At 34.6% G+C, this 17,825-nt stretch overlaps 2 protein-coding genes across 3 annotated transcripts; one reads left to right on the plus strand and one right to left on the minus strand.

Moving 5' to 3' along the window:
* Positions 1–1,829: 1,829 nt before the first annotated feature.
* Positions 1,830–14,644, minus strand: LOC133204355 (neurotrypsin-like). 2 transcript variants are annotated; one of them, XM_061340082.1, is made up of 12 exons: positions 14,557–14,644; positions 9,818–9,987; positions 9,650–9,734; positions 9,495–9,560; positions 9,209–9,331; positions 8,818–8,986; positions 8,429–8,539; positions 4,875–4,945; positions 4,566–4,752; positions 3,881–4,146; positions 3,429–3,574; positions 1,830–2,205 (listed from the first exon to the last, which is right to left on the minus strand). In XM_061340082.1, exons 1-12 carry the CDS (start codon positions 14,564–14,566, stop codon positions 1,987–1,989), a joined length of 1,623 nt encoding a protein of 540 aa, XP_061196066.1. In that variant the 5' UTR covers positions 14,567–14,644; the 3' UTR covers positions 1,830–1,986. The 2 variants fall into 2 exon arrangements, with proteins under 2 accessions (XP_061196066.1, XP_061196070.1); XM_061340086.1 differs by lacking the exon at positions 14,557–14,644 and adding an exon at positions 13,571–13,659.
* LOC133203273 (rhodopsin, GQ-coupled-like) lies at positions 14,573–16,701 on the plus strand (the record flags this gene model as incomplete). The annotated part of the gene is made up of 3 exons (XM_061339094.1): positions 14,573–14,796; positions 14,975–15,111; positions 15,212–16,701. Coding segments are annotated over 3 exons (1,563 nt in total), but the record flags the coding sequence as incomplete, so codon positions are not given.
* Positions 16,702–17,825: the final 1,124 nt, after the last annotated feature.

A 17,825-nucleotide genomic window follows, 5' to 3' on the forward strand; every position in this document is an offset into this window, starting at 1 on the left:
TTTTCAAGTAGTGCAATCTTTGTCCGCTGTGAAATGTGGTGATGCATCATATCAAAGTCGTGGAAGAATCGTACGTAGTAGCAAAGTTGTTTCATGGCAAAGTCGTAGCTAAAACTGGTCTTACAATCATTGTACGATCCATCCACACCCCTTAGGGTTATAGTAAGTGAGGTAAGGAAACGTAGTGCACGTATCGAGGACGCAGTAATGACGTTATTGGATGCACAGATAAACATCACCTTTGCACCAGAACCTTTCCGTTGCAGTTACATCATTACTACGTCCATCCTACGTGCCCTACATTTCTTTACCGCGATTGGTACGATCTCACAATGACTGTGGCCTTTACGACCAACTTTGTTTTCCCGACATGACTATTAATACCAGTCAGTTCAGTCTTTCGCTATGCAAATTTTGTACATTCTCAAAACTGTTGTACGTGTATTTCTTTCACGACCTACCATGCACAATGATGATCCCACTCATTTTTCAACAAGCTCTCTTTCTCTTTTTTAATGCAATAAAACGTAAATGCTTGAGCATGTACACTGTCGGGTGATTTCAATTTTGAATTAAATTCTTCGACTTGATTTATAAGAAAATGTGTCACAACGCATGAATATTTTTCCTCACAAGTGAAAGTTTTGATTTCTTTCTAAATTTAAAAAACATCAGATATGAAGGCTTTATATACTCGTGTTGCGTAATGCTAGCATGATATACGATCTGCTACTGGGTAGCTGCACGAAGTTGTGCAATAGCAGACTCATACCGTGGCATGATATGGAAGGATTCTAGTGGGAACGTACTATATATATATATATATATATATATATATATATATATATATATATATATATATATATATATATATATATATATAGGACGTGGTTTAAGAACGTGTTTGAGACGCGGAAAATATGAAGAAAACCCCGATTTTCCGCGTATTAGGATCGTAGCAGCATCCTAAATGTCTTCACATAGAAAGTAGTTTTTTTTTCCTACCTTACCACGATCCAGTCGCATTCATAAGGGAGGTCGTAGAAAGTTTTCATTCAGTCAAATGGGCACCTTTACACTTTATTGATCACATTGTGCATGTTTAATAATAGAGAAACATAAACAGTTTTATTTTTTAATGATATTTTTGTTGTATGATTGGATTTGTTCTTTTACTATTTGCTGGGAAGTGGTGAGGTGGATTAAGATCTTCAAAAATTCTTTATCACATTCAAATTAACAAAGATAATTTTTATTGTTATCCCAATTTGAAATTCATTGAGAGTTATTTGCCTGTTGTTTGTTGTGATACTCTTTTAACTTTGATATTAATTACTTTCCGAGTCAAAAGGTTGGGAAACCAATCTTAAAAAGTGTTTTTACCCTATATGTAGTATTACACCTCATGGACTTAAAAGTTAAATCGTTCACCGATCACATGGACTTAATCAAGCACTCTTCCAATTCAGTGATGTCTTTTTTGAAAACGTGTGAGAATGCAAAACCTTATTCAGATTTTTGCAAAAAAATAGAATTCCTTCTATATAGCAATGAAACATGAAGATAACGAACAGTATTCAGTCTCGAAAGTCCAATGAAACGATACAAATTTGGAGCAGAGCAAACACGGACTTCAAAATTTAGAGGTGGGATCAGGTGCCATGGAGGAGTGGGCATCCCCCGCCGTGTGCTCCTTGACATGATCGGGAAAAAGACAGTTCAGTGTATAAATAATGGTCTAAGAATTAGTATGAAAAACGTCAGTCAGCATTTGACTCAATGATAGGTTGTATGTGCTGACAAAATTCTTTATATATTACAAGTCTTCAGAAACAAAATACATTTAATAAAACAATAAATACAAAATCAATAAATAAAATGCTTTAAATGAAGAAAAAATGTCTGCTATTGAGATTCTTTTGTTAAGGAATGTGCGTATAAAATTATACAGTACACTTGTATTAACTGAGTACATTTTATAAAATTTCATCGACCAAACAATGAGTTTAAGAGAGGCTTAGCTGGAGCAGCTGTCGATGGCGCTGTTTTCCCTAATAAGGTATCTGTTATCCATTGTAAGTAGGGCTTAGCCCTTGTGTACACGCCTGGTTTCATCACCTGGGCACACCCATTGCCCCACGAGATCACTCCGCCCACTTCCCAGCGACCATTTCGTCTACAGCTTAATGGACCTCCGGAATCGCCCTAAAAATAAACTTGTCATCTTTGATACAATCTCTAACATTCGTTATAATGCTTGGATTTTCCTAAGCGACTCACTGTTTAGCCATAAGGATAGGGAGATAGGGGATTTTTTACCTGTCCTGTATAAAAAAAAATGTTTAATCTACGGTACATTTTCAAATTTTGCACTTTAAATATATACCGGGATGTGTATATTTACAATTTAACACTGAACAATTATAAAATCTGGAGAGCCTTTTCGGATGCATTTTTTGAAGGTAGCAAAGGACAAATAGCAAAAATTACATGAATAATTTACGTCTAAACTATCTACTCTTATTCAGCATTCGTTGGAAAATGGAAGGTGTGTCGAACGATACAGGTGTATTACTGTATACCTAGGTCACATTTAAGCCAATGGTCGGGCGACCAAGTTCTTCTCGTAACGTCGGCTGAAAAAACATAATCGGCCGACACTAGTATCAGGCGACGCAGAAAAGTCACATTAATTCCTAAGAACACCGATGCCTTTAAAAGTTAAAATTCTTGTAAGTCGGCTAACCTTCGCCCGATCATCTTTCGCTGAGCCGCAGTTTGATTTTCACCGTCGGCCGACATTTACCAAAACCCTATCCCTAAATGTCGACCGACCGACGACTGACTTAATAAACTGCCCGTCGATGGTCAGACGATGATCTAAGGTTGGTCGACGGACTATTCAACAACTGCTTCAATTGAAGAAATCGGGCACAGACGCAGAAAAAATAAAACTTGGCCCGACGAACACAAATTTGGTCGGCCGACGAAAAGAGAGGCCAAAATCGGGCAAGAGAACGTCCCATGAACTGGCGAATGTCGACCAAAGAATCCTGTTTTTGCCTCAAAAACATCGGCTATTGGTCGTTTTTGGAAATGTAACTGGGGTTTTACAAATGCTTGTCGTAGTTTTGAACGCGTTTCCACACTTTCACCCTCGTTAGTTCTGTTGTATTTCCGTTTTTTGCCCCTCCCCCTTGTCTACAGGGTTTGTACATCCGAAACCCCCAGAATCACAGGAATTCCCCACTGAAGCACTAGGATTGGCATATCAAACCAGCAAAATACATTTTTTGGAGGTGAGTATGCTTAAAGCCAAGTTGCTATCTCTGAGATGAAGGCAGGTTTTCTTATGTCTAAACTTTTTTACAACAGTGAAAAAGTGTTATTACATATATTATAACTGAAATGACCACAATTTGCCATACCTGACAAGTATCTATTCCACCGAACACATATCCCCCACACATCATATTGTCTGTAAGCTGCCTGTATATACTTTTGCATACATCATTTCCTAGTAATGGTATTTTTGCTTCTTGTAACACCATGGTCTTTGATGCATCTGTTGAACCTATTATGATTATTGAAATATTTTTTATCATTTTCAAACGTCCTGAATCTACATGAAAAACAATGATACTTTTTTCACGTTTTACTAAACAACTGTTTTGTAAAGAAATTAAGTTACGCGTTTCAATGTTGTTTAGACTAAACAACTATTTTGAAAAGCATTTTAAGTTGCAACACATTTTTTTTTTCAAAATTCGATAAATTAATTTTATAACCTCTTCCAGTATAACAGTATAACACTTCAAAATTTACATTTTCGAGGTAAAACAAAAACTAATCATAGCAGATAAATCTCTGTTTGTGTTACCTGTATTCCCCCAACCTGCTACAAAACAGTAATCATTTTCGAAATTTTCCTCTGAAGCCAGAGGCAAACAGATATTGTTGACGTATTCAGTGCTGGTATCTGCCGGCCTGTTCAGTTTTATCAATGCAATATCAAAGTCGTGAGAGGCCTTGGTATACAATGGGTGGAGATACAGCTCTGTTACATTGAATGTTTGTTCTGATGGATCACGACGGCGAAGGTTATACTCTCCTAATCGAACACGAATGTCTCTCTTATCTGTTGTTCTAAAAATCAATCATTAATTTCTACTTAATCTTCTACTTTGCTTGAGATATCAAATTCAGGTGTAAAACATTAATCAATCAATCAATCAAATTCAGGTGTGCAAAGCGACTTTTCTAAAAATGTTTTATATGTACTTTAGAGTCATTTTTTTAAAAAGTTATTTCTTACAAATTTATTTTGTATCTTTATATCGGTAGAGAAACTTTATTAACATTTGTTTTCCTCTAAGCTTTACTATTTTTAGGAAGTCAATTATACATTTTAAGTGTATAAGAAAATCTAGATAAATAATAATACATAATGATAAATGAAACATTTCCTCTCTTATCCATGATTACAAATTACGGTTCATATCACTCTTAGCTTTTAATTTCATAACTTAAAACATGTTCAGCTATATGACATGCCTGTATAATACCTATCAAAGCAGTGAGCAGCAGTTAGAATCCACTCGTCGTTCACCAGACTTCCGGCGCAGAATTGTTCCTGACTCATCGGCGGAATGTGGAGGAATATACTGGCTATCCAGGGCCAATTTCCGCGTATGGACGAGTGTCCACCAACAATTCGTCGAATTTTGGGTTCTATCTTTGGCACACCACAACCTGTGGGCAAAAACAGAGGGATTTAAACAACTCTCTATTGCAACATATGAACAAAAACCACACACAAACAGCCATTGGATAAATTAGAAAAAAAGAAACTCATCGAGATGCATTAAACATACCCTCTGGATTTGGTGAGGTTTTGCAGACCAGGCCAACATCCTCAGCATGCGTGCAGTCATGAGCAGCAAAGCTGAAGCATGACGAAAATTAAATGTAGCGCATAAAATTTGAAAAATGTAGAATTAAATTTTCTTCTAATTGCAGGCTCAAATTAAAGGTGTCATTCAAAAGATAAAATGCGGTCTGTAATTTTGCAAATTTTGTTTTATGCAAGAGAAGTAAAAACTAGAGATACGGTGAACAAGCTCAGAAAATAATACCACCGCTATATTTTTTAAAAGTCCTAAATTCAATGTTCCAAATGTGACCTTGACCTTGCCAAAACGACCTTGGTTAAAAATACATATCACATTGTCATAAATAATCTAGGAGTGAAAACAAAATCCTCGTAAGTGTTCTTCTTCTTCCTCTTCTTTCAGCTTTAGTCCAGCTGGGCACATCATTACTGGTGATTTAAGTATAGTTCAAAATGACTACCTAAATTAGTCCAGCTGGGCACATCATTAATGGTGATTTAAGTATAGTTCAAAATGACTAACTAAATTAGTCCAGCTGGGTACATCATTAATGGTGATTTAAGTATAGTTCAAAATGACTACCTAAATTAGTCCAGCTGGGTACATCATTAATGGTGATTTAAGTATAGTTCAAAATGACTACCTAAAAGTTAATATTTTAAAATGTCTAAAATTCATGGAGCCCTGATCTTTCAAATGGTGAGAGAACTTCATTTCTATTACGATTTCCATCCTGGAGAATGCTACACGATGGGCTACATATGAAGGGGAAGATCTTGTTGCTTTGTCCGAATGGATAAAGCGTTTTAGATAAATATTAAACAATCGCATTAGAAAATTAAAGGGCAAAATGAAAATATCAATCCTTCCATTTTCAGTAGACCGGAAGTGATAAAGTCAGAAAGACTACAAGAAAAATAAGATTGGTTCCAGCTGACAAAGCTTGTAACAATATAGTCTTTGTAAGACTCATTATTAAAACATTTTAGGAGAACTCCAACCTATATTCACAGTTCCCTTTCAAAAGATGAAATTCTTCAAAATCACCATTTAGTTTTAAATACTTTTAACATTCCTATCAATGGGAGTGAGTTTGATTAAGCGTACCTATACTGGATTCCAAAGCTTCATAAAAATTCTTACAAGCAAATATATATACAGGGTCTATCAAATGTTCAACCAAGCCCCTATTCTTTCTTCTCACCAAAATATTAACTGCAGTGATGGAGAAACTTCAGAAGTATTGTGCAACTACATATTCAAGACGTGGAGTAATTCAAAAACACTCCAAAGAACTTTTGGAAAATTTAAAATCTCAAAACTTTTCAAACATCAATACCATCAAAACATATTACTTTTCTACGCTTTATACAACCATTCCTCATGAGAAATTAAATAGAAGGTTTTTTGATATCAACTATTTCATCAATAAAAATGGAACACGTAAATTTTCATATCTGGTGGCTAGTCATCTACAAAATTACTTTGTCAAAAAGCATTCTGTTTCTACATACAGGTACTCTGAAGGAAGGTGGAGTTCCTCATTGACAATATCTATGTTTTCTTTGGAGACCAGGTCTTCCAACAATCTGTTGGACTTTCATTAGGCACTAACTGTGTTTCTTTATTAGCCGACTTGTTTTTATATTCCTACACTTCTTGTGGCCTTCAACTCGACATTTTGATATATCGACGACGTATTACCAATTAACATTAGTTACTTGCATTCACATGTCAACTGATAATTAACTGTATTACAAACGGTATGACTTCAGCTTTTCCATCGTCAACTTCCCTTATTTATGTAGTAATATTCCAACAATTCTGCAAATGGTGTTTATGTCTTCCAAATGGATATGCAAGACCATGCTCTGGGTACGAACATTTTTAAGCCGAGGCAAGCTACTGACAAATGAGTTATGTTACAAGGATATTACACCCCGTGTAAAGTCAGATTTTTGCCAATATTACTGTCTTTATAATGACGTTGTTAAATACAACCTATAGTTGGGTCATATGTTGTCTGACATGTTTCATATTGTTTGTTAGGACATTACATTGATACTAAATAAAGTAAGGAGAACTCCGTGTACCTGATATACATAGGGCCCACGGCGGTTGTGACTGGTTTAAAGGGGATGCTCACTCCTCCTAGACACCTGATCCCACTCTGGTGTTTCCAGGAGTCTGTGTTTTTTCCCTGTTCGCGATTTGTTTTGTTTACTGTTTTAATGATATTGATCACTGTTCGTTATCTTCACCTTTTAAATGAGTTATGGACCTCCAATGTTTCTCCATCAGAATATGAACCTGACATGAATTTGACACTTTTCTCATTGGTATAATGACCTTGGGTCAAGTTATGACATACCCTCAGCTCACATATGTTTTTGTTTGAAGTTTCAACCTCCAATACTTATCTACTAGAAAATAATGAACTGGATCCAAATTGATACTTTTTCTGCCAGTAACCTTGAACTTGCCGGAATAACCTTGGATCAAGATCATGAAACACTTCTAGGACTTAAGTATTATTTTTTAAATATGAATTTGCAATCATCAATGTTTTCCATTACAAAGTTACACACTCAGTGTATAAGAATTTTACAATATTTCCTCCAGTGACATTTAACTTACAAAAATGACCTTAGGTCATTTTTTAGCATCAACTTCAAGTATCAACTTTTAATAAGACTCCGTTTGAGAGGTATAGACCAGACACGAATAATGCACTTTTTCTACCAGTGAGTTTGAACTTGCTAAAATGGCCTTGGGTCAGGGTCAATACATATCCTCAGGTCACAAGGGTAATATTTGTGATAAGTATGAGCCTCTAATGTTCTTTGGGTAAGGACTTGACACCCTTTGAAGTCATAAGCAATCTTTTGTGAGGTGTGTTCTAATTCTCCAAAAGGAAGTTGAAGTTTGGCCACAAATATTATACGTTTTCTGCAAGTGACCTAGAACTTGCTCGAAAGACCTTGAGTTAATTATAAGACCATAACACACCCTCAGATCATAAACATCCTCGTACCATGCACATGTATGAACTTCCAATGATTCTCCATAAGTCATAGCCCGGACAAGATTGCAAAGACAGATGGACAAAGTGATTCTTATATAACCCACCTACCCTCTACCTCCAACTTTGTTTGCGGGGGGTATAAATATGATGCATGTATAAATTAGAAATTATTTTATTTATATACTGAGAGGCACCATAAATCGCAATAACATGTTTGTAAAGATTTCATAAATATTTATCATTAAATGGCTCCAAATGACCATACATGACACCATTAAAGTTAGGAACCATACTGATCTAAAAGAATTTCCAGTCTACTAGCACTATAATCAAAGTAACTATCAAAACCCGGGTTCCTACTCACTAACAAATTCAAAACACAAAAAGAAAACGATAACTGCTTCATCTTTTCATTTTTTCCAAAACTCACAAAATCGATTCAATAATTTATAACACAATCAATCAGGAATTATTTCATTGAATAAGTATACTATCTTTATACAGAACTTACTTATTCCTTCTGCATTCTAATATTGACGTCTCATTTCCAAGACAACTGATTTCGTCAATCCATATTTGTCCATTGCCTCCGCCAAAGCTCTTCACTTTTTCAGCACCATAGCTACACAAAATAAAGTTACTGCTTCTTTAATTAAATGAAAGATTTTTTTTAAACATTCGGTGTGTGTTTTTATTTCATTCGCCACAATAATTATCTAATAATTTTTTACATAGTCCAGAAAAAGCATTGAGCTCTTCTTTACTGAAAGATGATTACGCTATGTAAACTTAATCCTCTTAATTAGAAATCCTCTCACATTATGGTCTATGTCCCTAATCATAATTCATTACCTTCTATACTTCATAACAATTACCTGCTTAGGTAAGATTTTTACTTACGGAAAACCCAGTTGCTTACAAGCGATGTTCGCAGCCACAATATCGAAGCCGTCGTCACAGACGGTGCCCCACTGATTAGCCAGGTTAAACTGTAATATCCCCTCATTCTGTTGTCCAGTAACGCTCAAGAGTCGCAGATAATTGGAAGTCAGGGGAATGTCGGTCGATGCTGTAAGATTTACAGTTTGATGAAAACACATAAAATATTGCTGTACAGAAAAAATAAAAAGGTATTAACTTATCAAAACGTCCTGATGATACGTAGCCATAATGTCAACGGAAATAAACCTATTTTTACGAAAAAAAGAATTGTTCCAAAAGTGAATAAACAAAGGTCAAATTAAACAATCCGTCCCATCAGAAAACTTTTGATGTATATCGGGAATCTTACGTGTACAGCTCACTTCATCTGCGCCGTCGCTACAATCGGACACATAGTCACATCGCCAGCGTGAGGGAATGCATTTGTTTTCACTCATACATAGGAACTGTCTATCGGAGCAATTCGCGGGATCTACGAACAGAAATATTTAATAAATATTTCATTCTTTAGCATCTAGACATTTTGAATCATTCATTTTAAATATATGCTCCTTGCATTTGTTTCCAGTTTAATTAGTGAATCTAGTTCTCATTCAGCAGATAAATCCTAAATGTCTACAGATATGAATACGTACGGCCTTTTACTCCTCGTGGTTTGGCACAGACTAAAAATGCTTCTCTGTTTGTGCTGCAACTGTTCGCTGGAATATAAACATGATATGATTATAAATTTATAATATAAGAAACTTGTTACATAACGGAATGGATTATTTGGGGATGTTTACCTTACCAATCACAGACTGGCACTGTTCCAAGCTATCCTCGGAACCTTTGCATTGCAACATCGAAAAATGTTCTTCGTTTTGTTGAATCCCCTAAATATGAAACATGTAAATATTAGTTGCATCTTTCATTAAATTAATCTTGCAATTATTTTCAAAATTTCACTTTTACTCACCCTCCCTTTGGCCCTTGCAGTTCCTTCAAATCCCAAATGACGGCATGCTACTGCAGCCACTTGTGGGGTCCAGAAATGGTCAGCACATACTTTGTTCCACGATCCATCCCTCTGCTTCAGCTCTACAACTCCAGCAAATGATCTGCCAACAAGTCGGATATCGTCCCAAACTAAGAAAATATTTGTTTATTACTAATTACATCATGGATTCTTGGATATCTAAAATGGTTTATTATATTTTTTCCTGTATATTTCACTACCTTGACGACGGGGAACACATTCGGTAAAATGTATAAGAATTTGGAAAATGATAACTTTTTGCACTGACATCTTTTGACAACATTGAATATAAAATGACCATCTCTTAGCACTGACGCTTCGTTTTATCTTTGTTGAGTCTGTTTGTAGGGCAGAATTCTTGAACCGATTGCCCCCTCTTGGTTGACCTTTAGGAAACAAGTGGGTATTAGGGGATGTGTTATTCTATCTTGTAATTTACTCTGAGGAGGCGCAGTTGATAATTCGTGCTCTGGATCTGTGAATAGAGCCGGTTGTTTGGCTACCCTGATTCATTGACAAGGACAGGTTTTTGACGTAGATCCGTACAGGCGGGTTTGGTTAGAAGTTATGAAATTGAGTCACCATTTTAAATAATCGATTGCCTTTTTAAATGGATCACTCGGTATCCAAGAAATTTGATAGAATATGTCTCCTCGGTTTTCATTTTGGAAATGAATCCATCTACTTTACGGGGAAAATATGTTCCACAATAAAGCATAAGATAATGTTGACGATCATGATACCGCATGTAACCATACCGTTATTTTTGAAATGACTTCACATAATTATACTAATGATGCATAAAACATTAAAGTGCAGGTGCTGTATGCATGTGAAATAGCCGCTCAAGAATACAGAACCGTGATGAGCATCTTAAGGTAGTATCCATGATACGTACTACATTAGTATATAACGTGTCCAGCGAACACAGGTATTCTTGGAATCCTGATGGGAGGATCCAGGTATCATGCATTGACATGATTATCTACACGCGATTTTAACCTGGCCGTGTGTTAATGTCCTAAAAGAGCCACGTGTTTGATCCTGGAAAGGACAAAAAAATCACGTGGTTTAGTTTACTTGACTTTGACAACGCTGGGGTCTTGAGATTGACAATATACTAGACTTATTCCAAAAGCAGAAATCTTCAAACCGATGTCTTGAACTGATTTTTAACGGTCATAAGAGCTCATATCAGTAGAAGACATTTAAAGTAGACTACAAGGGGCCGAACTGGGTTTTCATTGCGCAATTCTTTGAGTAGCATAGTGAAATAAAGCGTATTTACACGTTTAAAACAATTATTTTAACACAATTTATCAAATTTAACGAAATTAAGAATTCCCAAATTAAAAAAAAAGTTTAATTGCATTTTAAAGATTTTATTTTTTAACGATTTCTCAACTGATCGGTAGATGGAGTCAATGAAAAATATATAAAATACATGTGAATTATATGCTCTTAAACGGAATTTGAAACTGTCACAATTATTTAACAGTCATTTTCTGTATGAAGCCTTAGGATCTATTAATTTGTAGTATTCAATTAAAAAAAAAGAAATTTCGTAAATACAATATTATAAAATAAAGTATTACTCATCACATATATATTAGAAATGAGCAAAAAGTTTATTGAAGTATTTTTATATACATGTAATTTGCTTTGAAGTGAAAAAAAGCCATATAGCCGTTTAGTAAATGCAAGTGCATTTTTAGATGGTTCCTAAAAATACAGTCGGCGTCCTTAAGGATCATGTTTAGTCAAAATTGAATTCAATATTTGGATTCCTTTACAAAAAAATTATCAATCGTTATATTTACATCTATAAAGTGTTTCCTATATATTGCAATGTGCTTCATTTCAGCTATAACATCGTGTCACATGGATGTTCTTTGATTTTTAGCATTGATACATATTCCAATCTTTGAACAGCGTTACTTTTCCTGGGGCTTCAGGGTGAAGATTAAAAGTTGCTTAAAACATTGTTCATCAAAGTGTAATTAAAATTAAACAATTATTATTCCTTGTTTTCAAATATGATGAATTTTTTTAACTACACATTTTTTTCCTTATTTATCGAAATTACAAGGAAATACTTTGTAAATGTTAATTCGAGAACTCACATATTTGGCATAGCGATAGTTCTGTAAATTTACATTTTTTTTTTTTTTTTTTTTGAAACATTTTAAAGAAAAGGTGAACATATATCAAATACAAACAATAAAGGAAAATTTTTATAATGCGTCATATACCGGTAATTTTCGTACAATTATGACAACCCGTCAAATCCCCTATGATAACCAAAACAAACAAATATACAAATAACAAACTTCATTGGTTAATCCATTACTATCTTTCAGACTAATTTTTGTGTTTATTTAAAAGAAAACTAAAAGATATTTGGAGTAATTCATTTTGATTGTGAACAATAAAGTGTCATTGAGGTAAAATAGGTAAACTCGTAATAAATAAATCTCAAAAATCCTGTAAATAATACAAAACATGAACCGTGAAAATACCAGAGGTGGGATCAGGTGCCTAAGAGGAGTCAGGATCCCCTGTCGACTAGTCACACCCGCCATGTACAGGTAAACGGAGTAATCAAAATTAGTAAAAACAAAAAAACAAAAAACAATGCTCAAGCACAGATATGAAACATGCCAGGCAAATTATGACCGAACGATAGGTATTTGCAAACAAAATCATTAATCATAAATCCTACCAAACGCTTACTTACAGAAATATCGGCAATATAAGCTTATTTGTCAGTAGCCTGCCTTGGCTTAAAATTTGATTGTACTCATTTCAAGTTTGAAAAACATAAACACTATATGCAGGAGTGAGAGGAATATAACTACATAATTAGATGAAGTTGGAGATGAAAAAGTCTGAAGTAATCCCATTCCTTTAAATACTTGAAGTTTAGTTGTAAGTTAACCATGTACGTCTGTAATCAGTTTATATTTCAAAAATTTTATTGTATAAAACTAAATGTACATTACCAAATTCATACTATATGAAACAAAATTATATTTAAAAAATATTTATATAACTGTTACTATAGGGCTTGAAATTGTTAAGGTCTATATTTGAGTATTTTGATGGAATGCAAATATACTTGGATTTTCAGATATTTTTTAGTCCAGGTTATGATGTTTCTGGTGAGCCTTTGGTTACAAGGGAAATAGAAATCCTTTATTTTTCATCCTCCATTTACAATGTAAAACACACCTCTATTGACGGGTATAAGTAACCTCATTCTATCAAATATCTTTAGTTAGTTTTTTTAAAGTTAAAAGTGTTAAATTTGCTTTGTTTACATTATTGCTTTTGAAATTTAATTTTTTTTTAATTACTACACATCACACATTAATTAATAATCTGTCAAGACAGGGAGGCAAAATATAAAAAAGAGGTTCTTGGTCAAATAAGATATTTTTTTAAACAAATAATCACAGAATAAAGCATTTTAAAAAGATAGAAAACCAAATCAGTTAAAGAGAATTTTTGGAAGATTTTAGGATCTAATCAGTTTGAAACGTGTATAAAATACTCGTGCCCCAGCTCAAACAATATTTTTAAAGAGGCATTGTCCCTAATCAAGACAAAAACAGAAAAACAATAATTCCGTGACCAGATTTTCTTTGTCAATTAATTCCCTTCGTGCCAACGCCCAGAGCCTAAGATACTTACACAGGATGTAGGGCTGGAAGGCTGGTTAGGATATAAATACGGTAGAAGTCGTCTCCTTCCTCGTGGTTTCAAACAGTACTCACATCATCTCTATACTGGGAACAACCATGGCCAGTAAGTAAACACATACTCGGTTTTACATTTTGGAATTTCACTTACTTTTACTTACAAAAAATGTATATTGTACATCTTGCACTATTTTGTATTTTTCTCTGATGTAAAAAAGTTTTTTTTTTGTATACGTGTAAAGAGCAATATTAATTTGAGAAGAATGTTTTCTGAAACTTTAATTTTTTTAATAATTTGTAAGGGGTTTGCTGTTGATAAAATGAATTTTTTGGTAACGTTAATCAAGTGCCTGATTTTAAATATACTCACCTGGTTAAAAGTTAAGTTGTCTTAAAATTGGAGAAAGATGCAACAATTTGGATAAATGAATACTATATATATAGCACTGAATCTGATTCTTTTTACGTCCAAGTTACGTACACTTTATATCAAATAAACATCAGAATGGCATGGACATATTATTTCGCCTTCTAACCTGTGTAATTATAACTAATAAGCTCGGTTCTTATACCGCCTAGAACATTGTCAGAGGCTTAAAAACTCATTATTTTATCTGATCAACTTTTGCACGAAATACGTAACATTGGAGTTGCGGTTCTTAATCTGCTTTTTGATGCAAATTAATCTGAATTTACTAGAAACGACAATTGGCGAATCTTACAAGATAACTATATATCTTACTTTACGTGTGTTAAATAACTCTAATCAATAAAAAAATCCTAGCAAATTGATGATGAAAAATGGTCTAGAAAAATAGGACAAATACTATAAAAAGACACATGTTAAACTCGCCAAAAAAAGAAGAAGACATTTTTTTTTGTTTTTCAAAGGAGGGTCCTAGTAAATATTCTACAAATAACAAGATTTAAATGGATTTGATGCCAAACTTCAAAATATAGCAAAATAGAGATGCTTACTTTCTTGCATTTTCTCTTTGTAGCAACAGCCATCTTTTCGCCATCTGCTGCGGTTACTGACGTTTTTGAGAATGAGACGACTACACACGTCTTTGATACTTATAATTTCTTCGTTCATCCTCACTGGTACCAGTTCCCTCTGGTCTCTGACACGTGGCATTATGCCATTGGTGTATTCATCTCAATTGTCGGCATCGTTGGAATTTTTGGAAATGCCACCGTCATATATATTTTCAGCACGTACGTATAATACGTAATTCAGAAATTCCGAGTATTTGTACTAATTAATTTCATATAGTTTGTTTGTTTTTCCATAACCAACTCGGTCAATCTAGCTACAATATATTTTTAAACGCCTGGTTTTAACATAAGCATGGACTTATTGATAGACCTGACAAATAAATTTCATTTTATTTAGCACCAAAAACTTGAAGACGCCATCCAACATGTTCATTGTAAATTTGGCGCTGAGCGACCTGATATTTTCCTTGGTGATGGGATTTCCTCTTCTAACCATATCGTCATTCAACAAAAAATGGATCTGGGGAAATACAGGTACTAAGCAAATATTATAAGTACCTTTGTACGTTGTAGATCTTCATGCTCTTGAAAACTGAAATCCTTATAATGAATGAGATAAATTTATATTTTGTAGCGTGTGAGCTCTATGGACTTATTGGTGGTATATTTGGTCTTATGTCCATTACCACGCTGTCCGCCATCAGTGTCGATCGATACTATGCCATTGCACATCCTCTCCAAGCAGCCCATAATATGACAAGGAGGAAAGCTTTCACCATGATTTGTTTGGTCTGGGTATGGTCTCTATGCGCCTCTTTGCCACCTCTCTTTGGCTGGGGTGCGTACGTAGCGGAAGGATTTCAAACGTCCTGCACTTTCGATTACCTCACCACAACTCCAAGCAATAGGACATACATATTTTTCCTATATCTCTTTGGATTTGCCGCTCCTGTATTTGTAATTGCAATGTCGTATATTTTGATCCTCAGAGCTTTGAGAAAACACGAACAAAAAATGCAGAAAATGGCAGCCAAAATGAAGGTTGATGACATTAAAGCAAATCAAGAGAAAACCAAAGCTGAGGTAAAAATTGCAAAGATCGCCATTATGATTGTGGCCTTGTTCCTGTTGTCATGGAGTCCATATGCTACTGTGGCTTTGATTGGTCAATTTGGTCCAACAGAATGGGTCACCCCTTTCCTCTCTGAGCTGCCTGTCATGTTGGCAAAGGCTAGCGCCATGCATAATCCAATCGTCTATGCTCTAAGCCATCCTAAATTCAGAGAGGCTTTGTACAACAAAGCCCCAAGAATTTTCAGTTGCTGCAAACCTCCAGGCAAATCAACACCTTCAGCATCAAGAGCAACAAATGTAAGCCGAACCATGAGTGGACTCAGTGACACTGTGGGAGGTGGTGCCAGTGACGTCTCTAGCTGTGTAAGTAACCTTAGTGATGTACACGACAACGCCATCCAAATGCGCAGAACCGGAAAAGGCTCAGACAACCAAGGCACAGACAACAGTTCGACACAGCTGATTCAGAGTCTAGTGCAAGCACTCGTTGGCGTAACAAACCAGCAAAACAGACAAGTGGTATATCTTCCAAGCGCAACACAGAGTTCGCAAAGTGCTCAGGGTGCGGATCCAAATGGCGTGTTCATGGTCGACAACGGAGGACAGAAGATCGATATAAAGACTTATTTACAAGAAATAATGGCTGCTGAAAAGATTGCAGCAGCTGTGGATGATTCCAAGAAAGATAATGTCGAGATCAAAGACGAGACCAACGCATCAAACGAGAAAGAAGTGGAGAAAATAGCAACTCAGGCAGTATGAATAGTTCGAGTAACAGCGAATAGAAGAATTATATCTACCTTTTGATACAATTTGCATGCTGAAGGGTTCGTATTGTTAAAAATGAATATGCTGAAAAATCGACAATGAATAAAAAACCACTATGAATTTTCTTGGTGTTTTCGACACTTTTTTTTCTCTTGCGAAAGGAACCCATAGTTTATCATCATTTCAGTACGGAAAAAAAGATTGTGGCCAAATCTTACACTACTATATAATGTATAACAATCTTTTTCAGATATGTTTCCGTTACTTATAATAATTTTTGTTGTTAGCGTCCATCTTACTGATTTCGCAATGGTACTAATTTTAAAAAGTGATTTGTTATGTCATCTTGAAATTACTGTATCATTCTATCGCCTTGAGTACATGCTAGAATATGTTGATACTTTCGTGAAAATGTATAATAATTTGTGCTTTTAATATTTTTCATATAGCATAAGCTCTTTAATTGGAGAATGTTTTGGTTATGCAATAAGAGAGGGCAGTGACAAACTACTTGTAGTTGTTTCTCATTATCTTTATGTTGCATTTTTAACGGATTTCTATTTTTGACCGTCAACAAGGTATCGTTGCTTTTACGTGGCATTCATCAGTGTGTCCAGGTTGGATATTTTTTCTATATTTAGCGATCTACCTGCGTGTTCGATAATTAATACCTGTATTCATGCAATGTTTTAGACTTTAAATATTTATTTTTGAAACTTCATCTTGTTATATAATTTTTGGAAAATGATACATTTGAAAAATCATTTATTGTACAAGTTTAATGTTTCTGTAATAAAGTTGTCTTTATTTTTGTTTCCTTTGTTTTCTTTGCATATTAAATACACAACACTCCAAAAAGAGTATTCACCTATCTAAACGATTTTTTCAATGTGATACCGGTATCTGGTTTCGCCAATGCCGATTTCCATAAAACAATAAAAAAAAGACACTTAATATTGTTATTCAATGAAAAAGAAACAGGATATTATGGAATTTTCGATATAGTGATTAAGTCAATAATAAAAATGGATTTGAATAAACAGATTCTCAGCACAAAGGGAGGAATTGTACATAAAGGTTAAATAACTACCGAAAATAAAACATCCTGATATAGGTAATCAGGTGATCCGCCAAGGTGTTAGACGCCCACGGATGTAAGAAAGATCTTCTCAGATAGGTATGCAAAGTCTTTAAATCCATTTAAAGTTAAATGATATCTATAAGGTAATCTGGGCCCTTTCCATATCAAACAAGCCTAACGTTAAGGTTTGACTTATATATCTAGGTAAATAGACGAAATTCAATCAAATCCCTCATTTGAGCAGTTTACGCAAATCAACATGTTTTAAAGTTGGCAAGAATTTTAACCAAAATTTAAAATCTGTTGCAGAATTTTCTTTTCAGAA

This window comes from Saccostrea echinata, unplaced genomic scaffold, assembly GCF_033153115.1.
Source record: "Saccostrea echinata isolate AGI-Se365-2 ecotype Australia unplaced genomic scaffold, CSIRO_AGI_Sech_v1 ptg000002l, whole genome shotgun sequence".
Classification (NCBI taxonomy): domain Eukaryota; kingdom Metazoa; phylum Mollusca; class Bivalvia; order Ostreida; family Ostreidae; genus Saccostrea; species Saccostrea echinata.